Raw genomic sequence first — 16,292 nt, forward strand, 5'->3', positions numbered from 1 at the left:
TCCTGCAGTCTAAATTGGCACCAGATCTTATTACAGGTAGTTGTGAGCCACCATGTGGTTGCTGGGAATTGAACTCAGAACCTTTGGAAGAGCAGGCAATGCTCTTATCCACTGAGCCATCTCTCCAGCCCCTCTTTCAGGGGTTGTGAAAAGGTGTCTCACCGTGTTATTGAGGCTGGTCTTGTCTATGGTGCAGGTGTGTTAACTCTAGTCCAGGATCTCCTGCCCAGGCAATGGGACTTTGCGAGACAGTGGCCTGTGGGCGTTCCCAGAGTCTCATTTCCTGCCAGAATGACAGCATTAGTTATCACACTACCTACCATATCTTTTTTCCTCCCAGAAGCAAGTATCAATATATTTGATGGCAAAGTTTTTATCTTTACTCTTGGGAGTTACTACTCTTTTTTTTTCCCCCATTTTTTTATTGACAGATTAGAATGAGAATGCGTATTTTATTTTGTATCAGAATAAAGAATCATCTTCATTAAAACAATTCTTATATTTTTAAATATAAAATGTTACCTTTTATTTTCACCTATATCTAGGACTTGACAGTATGGAGTTAAAATTCTTTAAATTACCCCTCGATTAGCAAAGTTCTTTGATAACTGTAAATTGATGTGGAAATGTAATTTCTTTTTTTTTTTCTGTTTCAGATTCTTGTGGTTATTGAACCACTGCTGATTGATGAAGATTACTATGCTAGAGTGGAGGGCAGAGAAATTATTTCTAATTTGGCAAAGGTATTCACACTAAATTCCTAGAAAGGACGTTTGTCTTGCTGGGCTGGCGATGGATGGTAACTAAAGCTGCTCTTGCGTCTTTCCTCTGTAGGCCGCTGGTCTGGCTACTATGATTTCCACCATGAGACCTGACATAGATAACATGGATGAGTATGTCCGAAACACAACGGCTAGAGCTTTTGCTGTTGTAGCCTCTGCCCTGGGCATTCCTTCTCTATTGCCCTTCTTAAAAGCTGTGTGCAAAAGCAAGAAGTCTTGGCAAGCGAGGCACACTGGCATTAAGATTGTACAGCAGATAGCTATTCTTATGGGCTGCGCTATCTTGCCACATCTCAGAAGCTTAGTTGAAATCATCGAACATGGTGAGTGGTGATAGAACTTTTACCTGTGAAAGATCAGCTGTCCTGAGTGTTTGGTTACTGATGGGGGCTGGGGAATAACTGAAGGGCTTCCCCATATAAATGCGTCATACTTTGAAAAGGGGTTTGCTATATTTTCTGTTAAGACACTGCTCTTGCCAGAATTCTGTCTACTGCAGAATGTCTTGCAGTTGGGATGGTTAGATACATGGCTGAAGTTTGGATTGCACTGTGAAAATGGGTAGTGGGTGCCGTGCCTGCTTACGCCTGTGTTTGATTGTGTAGGGCTTGTGGATGAGCAGCAGAAAGTCCGGACCATCAGTGCTTTGGCCATTGCTGCTTTGGCTGAAGCAGCAACTCCTTACGGTATCGAATCTTTTGATTCTGTGCTCAAACCTCTATGGAAGGGCATCCGCCAACACAGAGGAAAGGTAAATCCACTCTTGAGATTCTGGTTTGTTGCTGTCCATTAAGGCCATCTAAAGTTAATTTACTGATTTGTGTGTCTATTTACATATTTTTAAATAGGGTTTGGCCGCTTTCTTAAAGGCTATTGGGTATCTTATTCCTCTTATGGATGCAGAATATGCCAACTACTATACTAGAGAAGTGATGTTGATCCTTATTCGAGAGTTCCAGTCTCCAGATGAAGAAATGAAGAAAATTGTATTGAAGGTAATTAGTTGTTCCAGGTTGTAGGTGCATATTTGAAGGTTGAAAGAGGTCTTGAAGCATATGAATAAACGTGTTGTGTTGTCACCGGCAGGTGGTGAAGCAGTGCTGCGGGACGGACGGTGTGGAAGCGAACTACATTAAGACAGAGATCCTCCCTCCTTTCTTCAAACACTTCTGGCAGCACAGAATGGCTTTGGATAGAAGAAACTACCGACAGGTGACCTTTCATTTTTAAAATTTGAGTCGCAAAAGTCTTTTTGACTCTTTCTCTACTTAGAATGCATATTACATACTATAATTTGCTTTGGCTGTCTTAAAATTTATATGTTCTTGACTGTGACAGGAGATGGACTTTTAAAGCCCTTTTATTTATTTATTTTTTTGTGATAGGGTTTTACTGTGTAGCCTGGAAATTGCTATGTAGACCTTAAACTCATGGATCCCCTGCCTCTACCTTCCTTTTTTTTTTTTTTTTTTTTTTTTAAATATTCTGTCTCTGTGTATGCCTGAAGGCCAGAAGAGGGCACCAGACCTCATTGCTGGGAATTGAACTCAGGACCTTTGGAAGAGCAGGCAATGCTCTTAACCTCTGAGCCCCTCTGCCTCTACCTTCCAAGTGCTGGTATTAAAGGCCTGCTCCACCATACCTGGCCTCTTTTGTGTCTATGTGTGTGTGTGTTTTTAAATGCATTTAATGTAAAATTTCCATGAAACTGGTGCATTTAAAATTTAAAAATGTTTATTTTTTCATATGTATGGTTTGGCTGTTTTGCCTGTGTGCATTGTCTCTCTGCAGCATTTGGTGTGTCTCGTGCCTACAGAGGCCAGGTCATTGGATCTCCTGGTATTAGAGTTACAGACAGTTGTGAGCCAGATATCTCATGGTAGTGAAGTTACAGACATTTGTGAACCACCTTATGGGTGTTGGGAATTGAACTTGGGTCCTCTGGAAGAAAAAACAATACTCCTAACTGCTGAGGTCTTCAGCTCAGTCCCCAACCTAGTAACAAAAGGCATGCAAGCGCGCGAGCATACACACACACCCTGTTTGTGCACATGGCAAGCGTGTGTGGTTGTGTTTAAATTACATTTATTTGTGTGGGAGAGCAGCTGGTGGTCCCCTTTTGAGCTTGGGGATCAGACTCAGATTGTCCACTGTGTCCGCTGTGGCTGTGACCTGTTGAACCCTCTCTGTACCCCTCTTTTTCTCTTTTCTTTTTGATACAAAAATCTCAGGAGCCCAGGCAGGTCTCAAAATTTTGGTCCTTCTGCCTCAGCCTCCCAGCTCACCAGTACTAAATTATGAGTCGATGTTTTTGTCTGGTAAATTGAGGCTTTTTCTATCTTGCTGAAACATAAGTATAATTTTACTTAGAATGCTTTTTGGTTTGGAGATAAGATCTCATATTTCTTGGGCTTGCCTGGACTTGCTGTATAGCTAGATTAGAATCAGTTTTGGAAGATGTACCTCACTGTTTGAGTGCTAGGTTTATGGCAGGAGCACTGTGCTGTGCTGCTCTAACTTGGAATGTTTAGTCGTAAGCTTTATTTCCTTGGAAAAGTAATAGCTTTAAAACGGTTTTGTTTTTGTTTTGTCTTTTTAGTTAGTTGATACGACTGTGGAGTTGGCAAACAAAGTAGGAGCAGCAGAGATAATATCTAGGATTGTGGATGATCTGAAAGATGAAGCTGAGCAGTACAGGAAGATGGTGATGGAAACAATTGAGAAAATTATGGGCAACCTGGGTGCAGCAGATATTGATCACAAACTCGAAGAGCAGCTGATTGATGGCATTCTCTATGCGTTCCAGGAACAGACCACAGAGGTAATGGCAGCTGATCATTTACTTGTGGTTTAAATTTAGTTTGTGTGCATGTGTGTGGGTAGAGATTAGAGGCGGCTTCAGGGGTCGTCAGGTCTGTTTCCACCATGTGTTTCCTGGGCCCCCTCCCATCACCACAAACTGTTGTGGCAGCTGCTGTTGGCTTTCGCACGCGTAGAAAACCATTGTTTAAAGCAGATGCCCCTTAAAAGTGATTCAAGTTTGACATTTCAAGTACTAGTTTTCCTCAGTTTTAACAGACGTTCTTTTACCTCAGATTTTTGGATTTGATTTAAGAACGAACAGTATGTTTGGGTGTTAGGAAAACATTGAATGTTATTCAACAATCAACTTTCAGTTAAAACTCAATTCTGTATTTTTAGTGATTTTGTTTGTTTTTTAAAAAATGTAACTTAGCTCTTCTCTTTTAGGATTCGGTAATGTTGAACGGCTTTGGCACAGTAGTTAATGCTCTTGGCAAACGAGTCAAACCGTACTTGCCTCAGATCTGTGGTACTGTTTTGTGGCGTTTAAATAACAAATCAGCAAAGGTTCGGCAACAGGCAGCTGACTTGATTTCCCGCACTGCTGTTGTAATGAAGACTTGTCAAGAGGTAATCTGTCTGTTCTACCAGCTTTATATTGTTAGCAGGTAGTTTAATGGAGAAAGTAATGTTTTAAACATTTTTTGTATTACAGGAAAAACTGATGGGGCACTTGGGTGTGGTGCTGTATGAATACTTGGGTGAAGAATACCCTGAAGTATTGGGGAGCATTCTTGGAGCGCTGAAGGCTATTGTTAACGTTATAGGTACGTCATTGCCTGCTTATGTGAGAGTTGGCCTTGTCATTTTCTTTGTATTTGGAAAGCAAAGTATAAAGTCCTAGTTGGGAGTTTGTTGGGTTTTGTTTTCTTATTTTGAGCTCTTCAGGGTTGTCAGAGTCACAAAGTCTTCTTTCCCTGCTGTCCGTGTACATTAACTTAAATATGTCAAAGGGACATTAGGACATCGGAGGCATGGAAACAGTTAGAGCTCGAGATGTTGTGAGTTCCTGGCAGAACGTATGGAGAGAGAACTTTTCTGTTTTAAGTAAACAAAGGCACATCTGTGTTTAAGATCTCATTGTAGTTGGGCAGTGCTGGCACAACTTTAATCCTAGCACTTGGTGGGCAGGTTGATCTCTGCAGTTTGAGGCCGGCCTGGTCTACAACACTGGAACAGCCAGGGATACACAGAGAAACCCTGTCTTGGAAAGCCCCCCAAAATCTCTTACTTAAACATAGTGTTGAAAGTAACTCCTCTAAGGCTGAAAGGGTTGGAAAAAAGGCCAAGAGTTCATAATTCCCAGTGATAACACTGTTTTCCCTGCTCAGTGAGGATCTGTGAAAGGTCGATTGGCTGTGACCCCCAGGTCAGCCCAGCCTGGGTGTGCTGTAAAGAGACTTACTCGCCAGCACTCATTTAGCTTCTTGTCTCGTGGGTTTCTGGTTTGTCAGAGTTGTAAACCTGCGAAACATGAGAAAAATGACAGAAAATCAGAGCCAGCAGTTCTAGTTAGAGCAAGAGCCCCCCCCTGCTAGCTGCCTCTTTTTTTAAACCCCCGTTTTTTCCTTCCTCGGTTTAAATACTATCCAGACATGCTCGTTATTAAGTAATCCATGTTCTTTAAATCACTAATTTCTTTCACTTTTACATGTAATTAAAAGCTATTAACAATTTTTAAAACAATGAGAGTCTACTTAGAATCTAGGGATTTTATCCATAAGTGACTTGCTTATATTTTGAATTGCACAGTAAATGGAAAAATGAGCAGAGGTTGCAGTTCAGGGTTTAACGGTTCCTTGATTTCTGCCGACTAGGTATGCACAAGATGACACCACCAATTAAAGATCTGCTGCCTAGACTCACCCCCATCTTAAAGAACAGGCATGAAAAAGTACAGGAGAATTGTATCGATCTCGTTGGACGCATTGCTGACAGGTAAGCAGATTACTCTGCCATTTTTGTAGAAAGTGACATCCTCTTACTTGCTTAAACATTCATTTAGGCAATATTTCTTCTCAGATTTAGCGGATTTGTATCCGGCAAGCAAGTTTTCCTTGAAGCTGCTTACCTAAGTATATATGGTCAGCTTATCCAAGATTAGTATTTTCAGGCAAATTTCACTTTGGCTGGTAATAAGCATTAGTGATGTTTGTGACAGGGTTTCCCTGTGTAGCCCTGGCTGTTCTGGAACTTGTTCTGTAGACCAGGCTGGTCTTGAACTCAGATCCACCTGCCTCTGCTGGGATTACGCCACCCCGTAGTTTTAAAACTGAGCCAAACTTTCTTTCTGTTTTATTTTGTTTTGAGGCAAGATCTGACTATATCCCCGACTGACCTGGAACTCCATAGATCAGGTACACCACCACTTAACAAGCCAGGTTAGTCTTCATTTAGTGTTAAGATGAGTTAGTGGTGGTTTCAGAGCTGAATATGCACATTTACTTTGTAACCTTCGAGTAAGGGGTGCAGATCAGCTACCTTATTTGGCATGACGGAGGCTCTGGACTTCATCCCCAGCACCGCAAAAACAAAAAATCAAAGCACCTTGATAGCAAAGCAGTAATAACCATTTAGTTAATATTTTAATTTTTTTTTGTTTAATTAGGGGAGCAGAATATGTATCTGCAAGAGAGTGGATGAGGATTTGCTTTGAACTTTTAGAGCTCCTAAAAGCACACAAAAAGGCCATTCGAAGAGCTACTGTCAACACTTTCGGGTACATTGCGAAGGCCATCGGGTGAGTAGTTGCATTATTTCTAGTAGCTTATAATAAACCCATTGTGTTAATCATCTGAAGAAAAACCTCATTTAATCACTGACCTGCCCCTGTCTATTTTAAATATTTTTTTAACTTTTAAATTGAGCTAAAATAGATGGAATGCTTTAAAAATTTCCCCTTCTGTAGTATAGACATTTTCAGAGAGGGAAATAGTTCCATTTTCAGAGTACATTCACATTTTTGTTGGTCTTTTTAGGAGATTAGGCATTGCTCCCCCCCCCCCCTTTTTTTTTTTCTTTTTTTTGAGACAGGGTCTCTATGTAGCCCTGGCTATCCTAGAACTCACCATGTAGACCAGGCTGGCTTTGAACTCAAGAGATTGTCTCTCTGGTCTTACTATTAAGAGGATGTGCCCCCATGCCTGGCTAGAATATTGCTTAAACTATTAAGGGATGAGTACTCCAGTTTTTTAATCTCCACATTGTTCGGTTATGGACCCCTGTTTTAATTGCTCTTACTAATGAAAAGAAGCTGGGGCGTCAAGGCTGTAAGTGCCAGAGGGGTAGAGTTTGCAGCAGAAGCACATGTGTGAATATGACAGTGCACTGCACGCATGAGCTTACATGACCACCACAGGGTCACAGCCAAAGCACTGGCGTCAATGGGGAGGAGCTGTTGGGCACTGATGTGCTGGGGAGTCCGTGGTATGAATGTGGCCCCTGTGAGGCTGCCTCAGTAGGCTGTCTGCACGCATGCACATACTGATATAGTACTTTGTGGGCTTAGTGGAGTTCATTGTTTTCTTTATTTTATTTTTATTGAGTGTTTTGCTTATGTGTATATGCATGTATGTACACGTGGACATGTCTGGTGCCCGTGGAGGTCATAAGTGGGTGTTGGGTCTCCTAGAACTGAAGGTGTGGATGGTTGTGAACCACCGTGTGAGGACTGAGAAGCAAACTTGGATTCTCTGGGAGAGCAGCTAGTGCCCTTACTGCCGAGCTGACTTTAGCCCTGACTCAGTAAGATTGGGGAGGGAGAGAAGAGAGACATTGGAAAGACAGGAAAAGAAGGGGGTGGGTGTGACCAAGACTCGTTATGTAGCTATGAAACGCTTGACATTAAGGGAGTTTTTTTTATATTAAACTTACTTTAAATCTTTTATTGTTATAATTTATATGGATGTATATAAGTGCTTTGCCTGCTCACATGCCTGTGCCACTTGTATGCTTGGTACCTCACGGGACCAGAAGACAGTATTAGATTCACGGCATCTTGAGTTAGAGAAGGTTGTTAGCTGCCATGTGGATGCTGGAGCTCATACCGAGATTGAAGGGCAACCAGTGCTCTCAACCCCTATCCGAGCCACCCATCAGCTCCTTTTTTATTTTATTTTACCGTTTTTAGGGGGAGGGTTGCAGAGTCTTAACTGTGTGCTCCTGACTGGTCTTAACTCCAAAGATTAGTCTGTTCTGTCTTCCAAGGGTGAGATTAAAGGTCTCCCAACATACAATATTTATATATAATTCATATCTTAATGTTCACTTTATGTGTTTTTTGTTTGTTTGTTTGGTTGGGTTTTTTTTGGATTTTCGAGACAGGGTTTCTCCGTAGCTTTTTGGTTCCTGTCCTGGAACTAGCTCTGTAGACCAGGCTGGCCTCGAATTCACAGAGATCCGCCTGCCTCTGCCTCCCGAGTGCTGGGATTAAAGGCATGTGCCACCACCGCCCGGCTACTTTATGTGTTTTTAAGAACACATTGTTCCAAGGGTAATCCACAGATTCATCTGCCTTATGAATTCACTTATGGTTCATTTCTTCTTCATCAGAACCCAGCTGAGAGAAGCAGTTAGTTGTCGAAAATGAAACTGAATGTGTCATTTTCCAAGCTATAAGCTCGACACAGCCCAGAATCGTCATAGGGAGACAGGGAATTGCACAGATGAGAGTGGCCGGTGACCATGTCTGTGAGGGATTGTTTTGATTCTTGACTTATGGGGGAGGGCCCATTCTTTCCCCTGTGGGTAGTACTTTATTTGAGCATGTGGTCTTAGGCCGTATAAGAAAGTAAGTTGAGCGTGATCTAGGTGCAAGCCAGTAAGCAGCATTCCTGCACAGTTTGTGCTTCGGTTCCTGCTTCACTTCCTGCCCTGACTTCCCCTGACTGCGACCTGGTGTGGAAGCTGAAACAAGCCCTTTCTTCCCCAAGTTTCTCTTGGTCATCGGGCTTTGTCACAGGAGCAGGGAGGAAACTAGAACAACCGGAAGACGTGAGACTTTGGTGGTTCTGCTTCTGGGTAGACACGGTGCAGAATTGATTAGCCCAGTGTCTCTGAGCTTTAGCAGAGGAAGTATGTAAAAGCTTGGTGTGGGGGCAGCCACCAACTAGGGGGACCCAGCTGAAGATAAACATGGGAGAGGGGAGAGCAGGGAAGATGAGGAAGAGATGGTGTGTGTGTGAGCATGGGAGGCTGGAGGTTTGGATAGTCTTGTTTGGGATATTCTGCCTGGCTTCGGAGTCTTATTTAAATTTCTTTATAGTTCAAAAAGTTTAAGCTTATATTTGAAAATGAACCCATCTGAATTAACATTAAGAAAAATCTGACAATTTGTATGAGCCTTTTTATTTTATTTTTTGAGGTTATAATTATATCATTTCCTTCTTCCCTATATGAAGCACTTGAGTCAAAAGCCACAATCCTCGTGATGAGAAAAGTACTGCATTTTATCAGAAATTATTAATATCCACCAATAACCACATTCCATTGCAGGTTTCTCTGAGAAGAGGTTCAATTGGTGTGATGCGTTTCTTGTTTCTTTTCAGCCCTCATGACGTATTGGCTACACTTTTAAACAACCTCAAAGTTCAGGAAAGGCAGAACAGGGTTTGCACCACTGTAGCCATTGCCATTGTTGCTGAGACATGCTCCCCCTTCACCGTGCTCCCCGCCTTAATGAATGAGTACAGAGTTCCTGAACTTAATGTTCAAAACGGAGTGCTGAAATCCCTGTCCTTCTTGTTTGAGTACATCGGCGAAATGGGGAAAGACTACATCTACGCGGTAACGCCTTTACTCGAGGACGCGCTAATGGACAGGTGAGTGACCACAGCAAAGCAGGCACCAGTGTTTTCTTCTTAGAGTTTATTAAGGTACCTGACCTATTTGTTGAAGAAACATTACTATGGATTATTTCATATAATTTCTTATTTTAATATTTGTTGTAATGGGTTTAGTCTCTTCATATTTTAAGCTAGATTTTGATTCACTCTTGTTTTTAAAACAGGTAGGGGGTAGAAGATGAACAGGAGTTGATCTGCATGACAGAAACCTGTAGTTTTCTTCTCAGTGTCTCAGGTCATTCAGGGCAGCTGAGTGGCACCTCAGAGTGCTGGGATTGTAGACATGTACCACCGTGCTTGCTTTTTTGGGGGCTGTGTATGACTCAGGGCTTCACACATGCTAAGCCAGCATCTACTAGGTGAGCTCCATCCTCAGCAGGTCAGATCAGATCCTCTTTGACTGGCGGGGCCAGCTTTCCTTTGCAGCCTCCGATGATCCAGTGGCAGCCGCTAGTTCAGTACTCCATCTGAGTTACATGATGAGAGTTTGCCTATATTTCACAGAACTTGCTGTCCCTGACAAGAGAAGCGGGAGGAGGGCTCAGACAGTTTCAGTGACTGCTAAGTTTTCTGCTGATTACTTTTGTGTACAGCTTAAAGTTATTCACTAAACTGGCCACATTGAGCCTCTAACCTCAACTGCTACAGAGGCTGATACAGGAGGATTGGAAATTCCATGCAGCATGCACAAAATAAGACTGCCCTGTTTCAAAACAAAGTTTTGAAAATTGGGTGAGGTATAATAAACAGAAAATGCTTTTTTGTTGCTTGGCCATCCAGACCTGAATAATCACATAAAAACTATTAATTACAGCACTATTTGGCCAACAGCTTAGGCCTATTCCCACCTCTTATATCTTAAATTAACCCATTTCTATTAATCTGTGTATTGCCACAAGACTGGCTTACCTAGTAAGGTTCTGACATCCTCCTTTGGCAGCTACATGGCCTCTCTCTGACTCCGCCTTCTTTCTCCCTGCATTCAGTTTAGTATGTTCTGTCCTGTCATAGACCACAGCAGTGTCTTTTAACCAGTGGTACTAAAACATGTTCACAGCATACAGAGGGGCTCCCATGTCAGTGGGGTTGTAGTTAAGTGGAAGCAAGCTCCGACCTTTGTAAAGGTCAAGTTACACGGAGATAGTGTTGTACCAGAAAGTATAGATAGAAGCTATGGGGACAAAACAGCACAGCAGCAAATCACCTTGCTTCTCTCTCACCTTGCTTCTCATGCGGCATGCCTGAACATTTACAGCCATTGAGAGGTGTGACCTGAGGCTAAAGTTGTCTTCTGATTTTAGAGGAGGTTTTTGAAAAGTAAACATGACTTACTTTTCTCTTCAAATATTGATTATAAGTAAAGTTGTTTGTTCATAACAAAAACACTTGAATATTGCACTGCAAATATATTGCACTGCAAATATATTTAAATTTTATATTCTCAGTTATTATATCAAGTTCATTTTGAAATAAATTTCAGATTTCTATCAGATGTATTTTTTGTAATTTTCATGTAACATCAAAATAATTTGCTGTGCCTTTTACAATCTTTTTTGTGATTTCAACTCTTAGAATTTTCTTTTTTCTTTTCTTTTCCCCCCAAGCAGTAGCCCTGGTTGTCCTGTAACTCACTCTGTAAACCAGGCTGGCCTCCACCTGCCTCTGCCTTTTAAGTGCTAGGTTTAAAGGCGTGTGCCACCACTGCCTGGCTAAATTTTTCATTTTTTTAATTTTAAAGTTCATAATATTTGTTGCGTCTTTATTTTTAAAATGTGCTTTGGGGATTGATATGTTCAAGATACATTATACATAATTCTCAGGGAATTAATGGAAATTAAAAAGATCTATCAGGTTGAGGTAGTAACTCAATTGAGAATTACTAATAATACTTGGTTGAAAAACTTAGAACTCCTTCTTCATTATGGTGAATGTTAGATAGTTAATAAATTAAAGGTGTTATACGGTTCATGTTTTTTATTATGCTTTTGAAAGGTTGTTGATAGCTTGCCAGACTCTGAGCACTTTTTTGAATGAAAACTTTTGATTTATATGCTGATATTGACTTACAGTCAAATGTTGAATAGTAATTCAGGTCCTAATAATGCAAATGAATATTTCTTACAAATTAAGATTAACTTAAAGAGACCTCTTCTCTCCACTCCAGGGACCTTGTGCACAGGCAGACAGCTAGCGCAGTGGTACAACATATGTCACTTGGTGTCTATGGCTTTGGCTGTGAAGACTCTCTGAATCACTTACTGAACTATGTATGGCCGAATGTGTTTGAGACATCACCCCACGTGATCCAGGCCGTCATGGGAGCTCTGGAGGGCCTGAGAGTTGCTATTGGACCCTGCAGAATGTTACAGTACTGCTTACAGGTGGGCTAAATGTGTGATTTTTGATTTTGTTCGTTGTTTTTATACAAGATCACTCAAAATAGTGATTAGTTTATTATGTTGAATTTAGTCACTACCCAGTTGAAGGAGACCCCTGCATAGTGGGGTTTGCTCCCAAACCTGGGCCAGGTACAAACCATGCCTGTTTTCACAGAGATCCTTTATTAAGCAGCTCAAGTGGCCGCTTTGTGACTCAGGCAGAAAAACAGCAGCAAATGATTTTGCAGGGGGTTTTGGATATTTGGTTTTTAGAGACAACATTTCTCTGTGTAGCCTTGGCTGTCCTGGAACTCACTCTGAAGAGCAGGCTGACCTCGAACTCAGAGATCCACTTGCCTCTGCCTCCCAAGTGCTAGGATTAAAGCTATGTGCCACTGCCCAACACCAGGTGTAATTTTTTAAAAATAATTTGTATTCTATGTTCACTGGTATTTTGCCTGCATGTATGTCTGTGTAAGGGTGTCAGAAGCCCTGGTACCAGAGTTATAGACAGTTGTGAATTGACATGTGGCTGCTGGGAACTGAACTCTGGAAGAGTAGCCAGTACTCTTCACTGAAGCATCTTTCTAGCCCAGCATGTGTAACTTGTTTTTTTTTGTTTTTTGATTTTGTTTTTCGAGACAGAGTTTCTCAGTAGCTTTGGGGCCTGTCCTGGAACTCACTCTTGTAGACCAGGCTGGCCTTGAGCTCACACAGATCTGCCTGGTGTGTGCCACCACTACCTGGCTATGCATGTGTAATTTTTAAGAAGAGAAAAAGGGAGGTCTGTGCTAGAATGGACTAGGTCAGGTGGTGTATTTTGATTGGGTATGTTAATTAGATGAGCTGGGGGGGAGGGACTTTTGTTTGCTGGACTTGGGCAAGACCTTCCTGCCAGAACCTAGGCTAGTGTCCTTCACTGATGTAGCATGTGGGAGACAGTTCTGTGTTGAGATAGAAATTAGATTTTGTGTTTACCCATCACAATTTTGTGCAGTTTCCAGGTTTTTTTCCTTCACTTCAAAGTACTTCAAATACTTAGTTTTTTGAGACAGGGCCTGGTTGCAACAAGTGCAAACCTGGTTGACTTGGAACTCACTATGTGGGTCAGGCTAGCCTTGAACTGCTAGATAGCTCACCTCCTGCCTCCTGAATGCTAGGATTAAAGGTGTGTCCCACCATGCCAGCTAAAAGGAATTATTTTTTTTTTTGTAAATTTTTAAAATTGTTTTTGTTGAACTATATATTTTTCTCCACTCTCCAGCCTTCCTCTTCCCTCTCCCATGATCCCCATGTTCCCAATTTACTCAGGAGATCTTGTCTTTTTCCACTTCCCATGTAGATTAGATCCATGTATGTCTCTCTTAGGGTCCTCATTGTTGTCTAGGTTTTTTGGGATTTTGAATTGTAGGCTGGTTTGCTGTATGTCTAAAAGCCACGTATGAGTGAGTACATATTTGTCTTTCTGGGTCTGGGTTACCTCACTGAATATGTTTTCTAGCTCCATTCATTTGCCTGCAGATTTCAAGATGCTATTTTTTCTGCTGTGTAGTACTCCCTTGTGTAAAAGTACCACATTTTTCTTATCCATTCTTCAGTCGAGGGGCATTTAGGTTGTTTCCAGGTTCTGGCTATGACAAACAAAGCTGCTATGAACATAGTTGAGCACATGTCCTTGTGGCACGATTGAACCTCCTTTGGGTATATACCCAAAAGTGGTATTGCTGGGTCTTGAGGAAGGTTGATTCCCAATTTTCTGAGAAATCACCACACTGACATCCAAAGGGGCTGTACCAGCTTGAATTCCCACCAGCAGTGCAGAAGTGTTCCCTTTTCCCCACATCCTCTCCAACATAAGTTGTCATCAGTGTTTTTGACTGGCCATTCTTACAGGTGTAAGATGGAATCTCAGGTTCTTTTGATGTGCATTTCTCTGATGGCTAAGGATGCTGAGCATTTCCTGAAGTAGCTTTTAGCTACTTTAGATTCCTCTATTGAGAATTCTCTGTAAAACAAAGTATTCCTAACCCCGTCTTCACAGTCCGCAGTCGCGTTAGATATATGTGGTCTTGAAAATAGAATTAACTACGTTTTGCTTATTCTAGGGTCTGTTTCACCCAGCTCGGAAAGTCAGAGATGTGTACTGGAAGATTTACAACTCCATCTACATCGGCTCCCAGGACGCTCTCATAGCACATTACCCGAGGATCTACAACGATGATAAGAACACCTATATTCGTTACGAACTTGACTATATCTTGTAATTTTATCTTGTGTCTAATGCACAGCTGTTTCACACCTTAAACTTGCTTCTGTCTGATATAAACTTGTAAAACATTGCAGATCAGTTTAGAGCTGGTCATAGAGGAAGGTAGAAATCCAGTAGCATGATTTTGAAATAACTTTGTTTTTGATGTTAAACAGTAAATGCCAGTAGTGACCAAGGACGCAGTGATTACACACTATACTGGAGGGATTGTCATTTTTTATTCATCTTTATGAAGATTTAGAATTCATTCCTTGTGTTTAAAGGGAATGTTAAATTGAGAAATAAACATTCGTGTACAAAATGTTAATTTGTGTGTGTTTTTTGAATATACTTATAAAATGAAGAACTTTGGTAAAGTTGGTTTGTGTAGAATAAGTGGTTTAACTTCATTTTCTGTCACCTGGTTTATTACAGAACATAGTTAGCAGGACAGACTGTACAGTGGTGGCCCCTGTCAAAGTCCATTGTTGATGAGAAGAGCCCCTTTGGGGCGCTCCCCTCAGTGTGGCGTGAGCATCCTCCACCCTAGAAGAACTTACACAGCCCCTGTCACCTGGTGATGTCTCAGTGCTTTGTGACGGGCAGAGAGGATGTATCTTAGGTCGCATCCAGCTCCTGGTGGGCCGTGTTCAGACAGTGGGGACACTGTCTATCCTTCAGAACTCTTCTCCCTGGTAGGAACAGTGCTGTCTGGGGATGCACAGGTGCATCTGACCTGGCTTTGCCTTTGGAACCAGTATAATGGAAGGGGCCATATGCAGAGTCCTTACAGATCAGGATGCTATATGGGAGAAGTAGAAAGTTAAAAGAAAATGCCTGGATTTGATTTGTTAGTAGCAGACAGATATAACACAGTAGTTTACATGTGCAGCGTGAGCCAACATGCCTCTCAGCTCTAGAAGAGCCAAGCATTCAGGCTCTCAATGTTTAAATCAGTTTTATACTCCAAATTTCTTGTTTTTTTAACCTTTTTTCCCCCATCACTGTTTTGTCTTCCTCTGTTTGTATTTCTGTTGATTCTAGAGGGAAATGATTCTGCCATCAGTGGGACTAGCATAGGACTTTGCTCTTCGAACAACTAGGATTTGACTAACCAAGAAGTCTCTCCGCTGGACACCAAGAAACAGCTTCTGCTCTGCTTTTATAAAATTGATACCGAGCATTAAATGTTCCCAGGCAGGGCACATAGCTTCTTGTTTTTCTTTGTGTGTGGTCTGACTTCTATCAAACACAAATTCCCAGACCACTTTCCTGTTCTTAGAAATTTTCTAGCCATGCCCTATGCACTTTTAAATATCGCTGTTTTGTATAGTTGATTTCAGATAACCCTCGGGAATTAGTAATCTTGGGAATTGGATACAGTTCTCAAAGTTAAGATTTAATTATCAGTTAAAATACTTAATATAGCTGAAGTTTGTGTATTTATGGGAAATAAGCTTTGCGTTAGAAACAGAGCTGACGGAAGACCGTCTGCTTGAGTGACATTTTGCTGATGGAGGTGATTGCAGGATGGATAAGGGAAAGAAGTGCTAAAGGCTGTAACCTCAAGATTTTGACCAAATAGATCCTCAAAGGTGTATGGGTTGTTTCATGCTCTTAGTAAGGAAAACATTCTGTGATATACCCTTGTGAAAGCTGTTACGTTATGTTTTAACTTCTCAGAGACCATTCGCACTTTGTTTTGATGTTTCTTAAGGCAAAGCTTAGGCAGGAAGAATTAATGTTCTTTAGGGGCAGGTGGTGGTCTTTACTCTGGCCCTTTCCCGTTCTTCCTTCCTCTCCCCCTCCCCCCATGGGCCATTGCCCTCTGATGGAATTAATTTCTTTGGCTGTTTGATTTTTTTTATATTGTATTTTTAAAATTTGCTGTACGATGCCCTCTGAGCATCATGTACCACCAGATAAATAAAATTTATTATATTTAAAGTCGTAGTATAACAGTTCTTAATGTTAGTCGACTCTGTATGGTACTGTATGTACGGTCTGTTGTTTGCCATATTCATTATGTTGCTGGCCATTCTAAGTGAAGCTAAATATTAGGGGATGTGTTTTCTTCAGGAACTAAGAAACTGACGTCGGCACGGTGGTACAGGCCTAGAATCCTAGTACTTGAGGTAGTGGCTGGGGGTTGCACGTTTACCTGTTTGGGGTACATATA

At 41.5% G+C, this 16,292-nt stretch overlaps 1 protein-coding gene across 1 annotated transcript in view; it reads left to right on the forward strand.

Annotated features, from left to right (window-relative positions):
• Sf3b1 (splicing factor 3b subunit 1) overlaps positions 1-16,060 on the forward strand; it is a 37,612-nt gene extending 21,552 nt beyond the window's left edge. The window contains exons 12-24 of the mRNA XM_026788839.1: positions 657-743; positions 835-1,105; positions 1,388-1,533; positions 1,631-1,777; positions 1,869-1,994; positions 3,382-3,603; positions 4,032-4,214; positions 4,300-4,411; positions 5,462-5,582; positions 6,253-6,384; positions 9,191-9,463; positions 11,652-11,868; positions 13,971-16,060. Coding sequence (XP_026644640.1) covers positions 657-743; positions 835-1,105; positions 1,388-1,533; positions 1,631-1,777; positions 1,869-1,994; positions 3,382-3,603; positions 4,032-4,214; positions 4,300-4,411; positions 5,462-5,582; positions 6,253-6,384; positions 9,191-9,463; positions 11,652-11,868; positions 13,971-14,129 — 2,196 coding nt within the window. The 3' untranslated portion in view covers positions 14,130-16,060. The remainder of the gene's footprint in view (positions 1-656; positions 744-834; positions 1,106-1,387; positions 1,534-1,630; positions 1,778-1,868; positions 1,995-3,381; positions 3,604-4,031; positions 4,215-4,299; positions 4,412-5,461; positions 5,583-6,252; positions 6,385-9,190; positions 9,464-11,651; positions 11,869-13,970) is intronic.
• The last annotated feature ends 232 nt before the right edge of the window (positions 16,061-16,292 follow it).

This window comes from Microtus ochrogaster, unplaced genomic scaffold, assembly GCF_000317375.1.
Source record: "Microtus ochrogaster isolate Prairie Vole_2 unplaced genomic scaffold, MicOch1.0 UNK8, whole genome shotgun sequence".
Lineage (NCBI taxonomy): Eukaryota > Metazoa > Chordata > Mammalia > Rodentia > Cricetidae > Microtus > Microtus ochrogaster.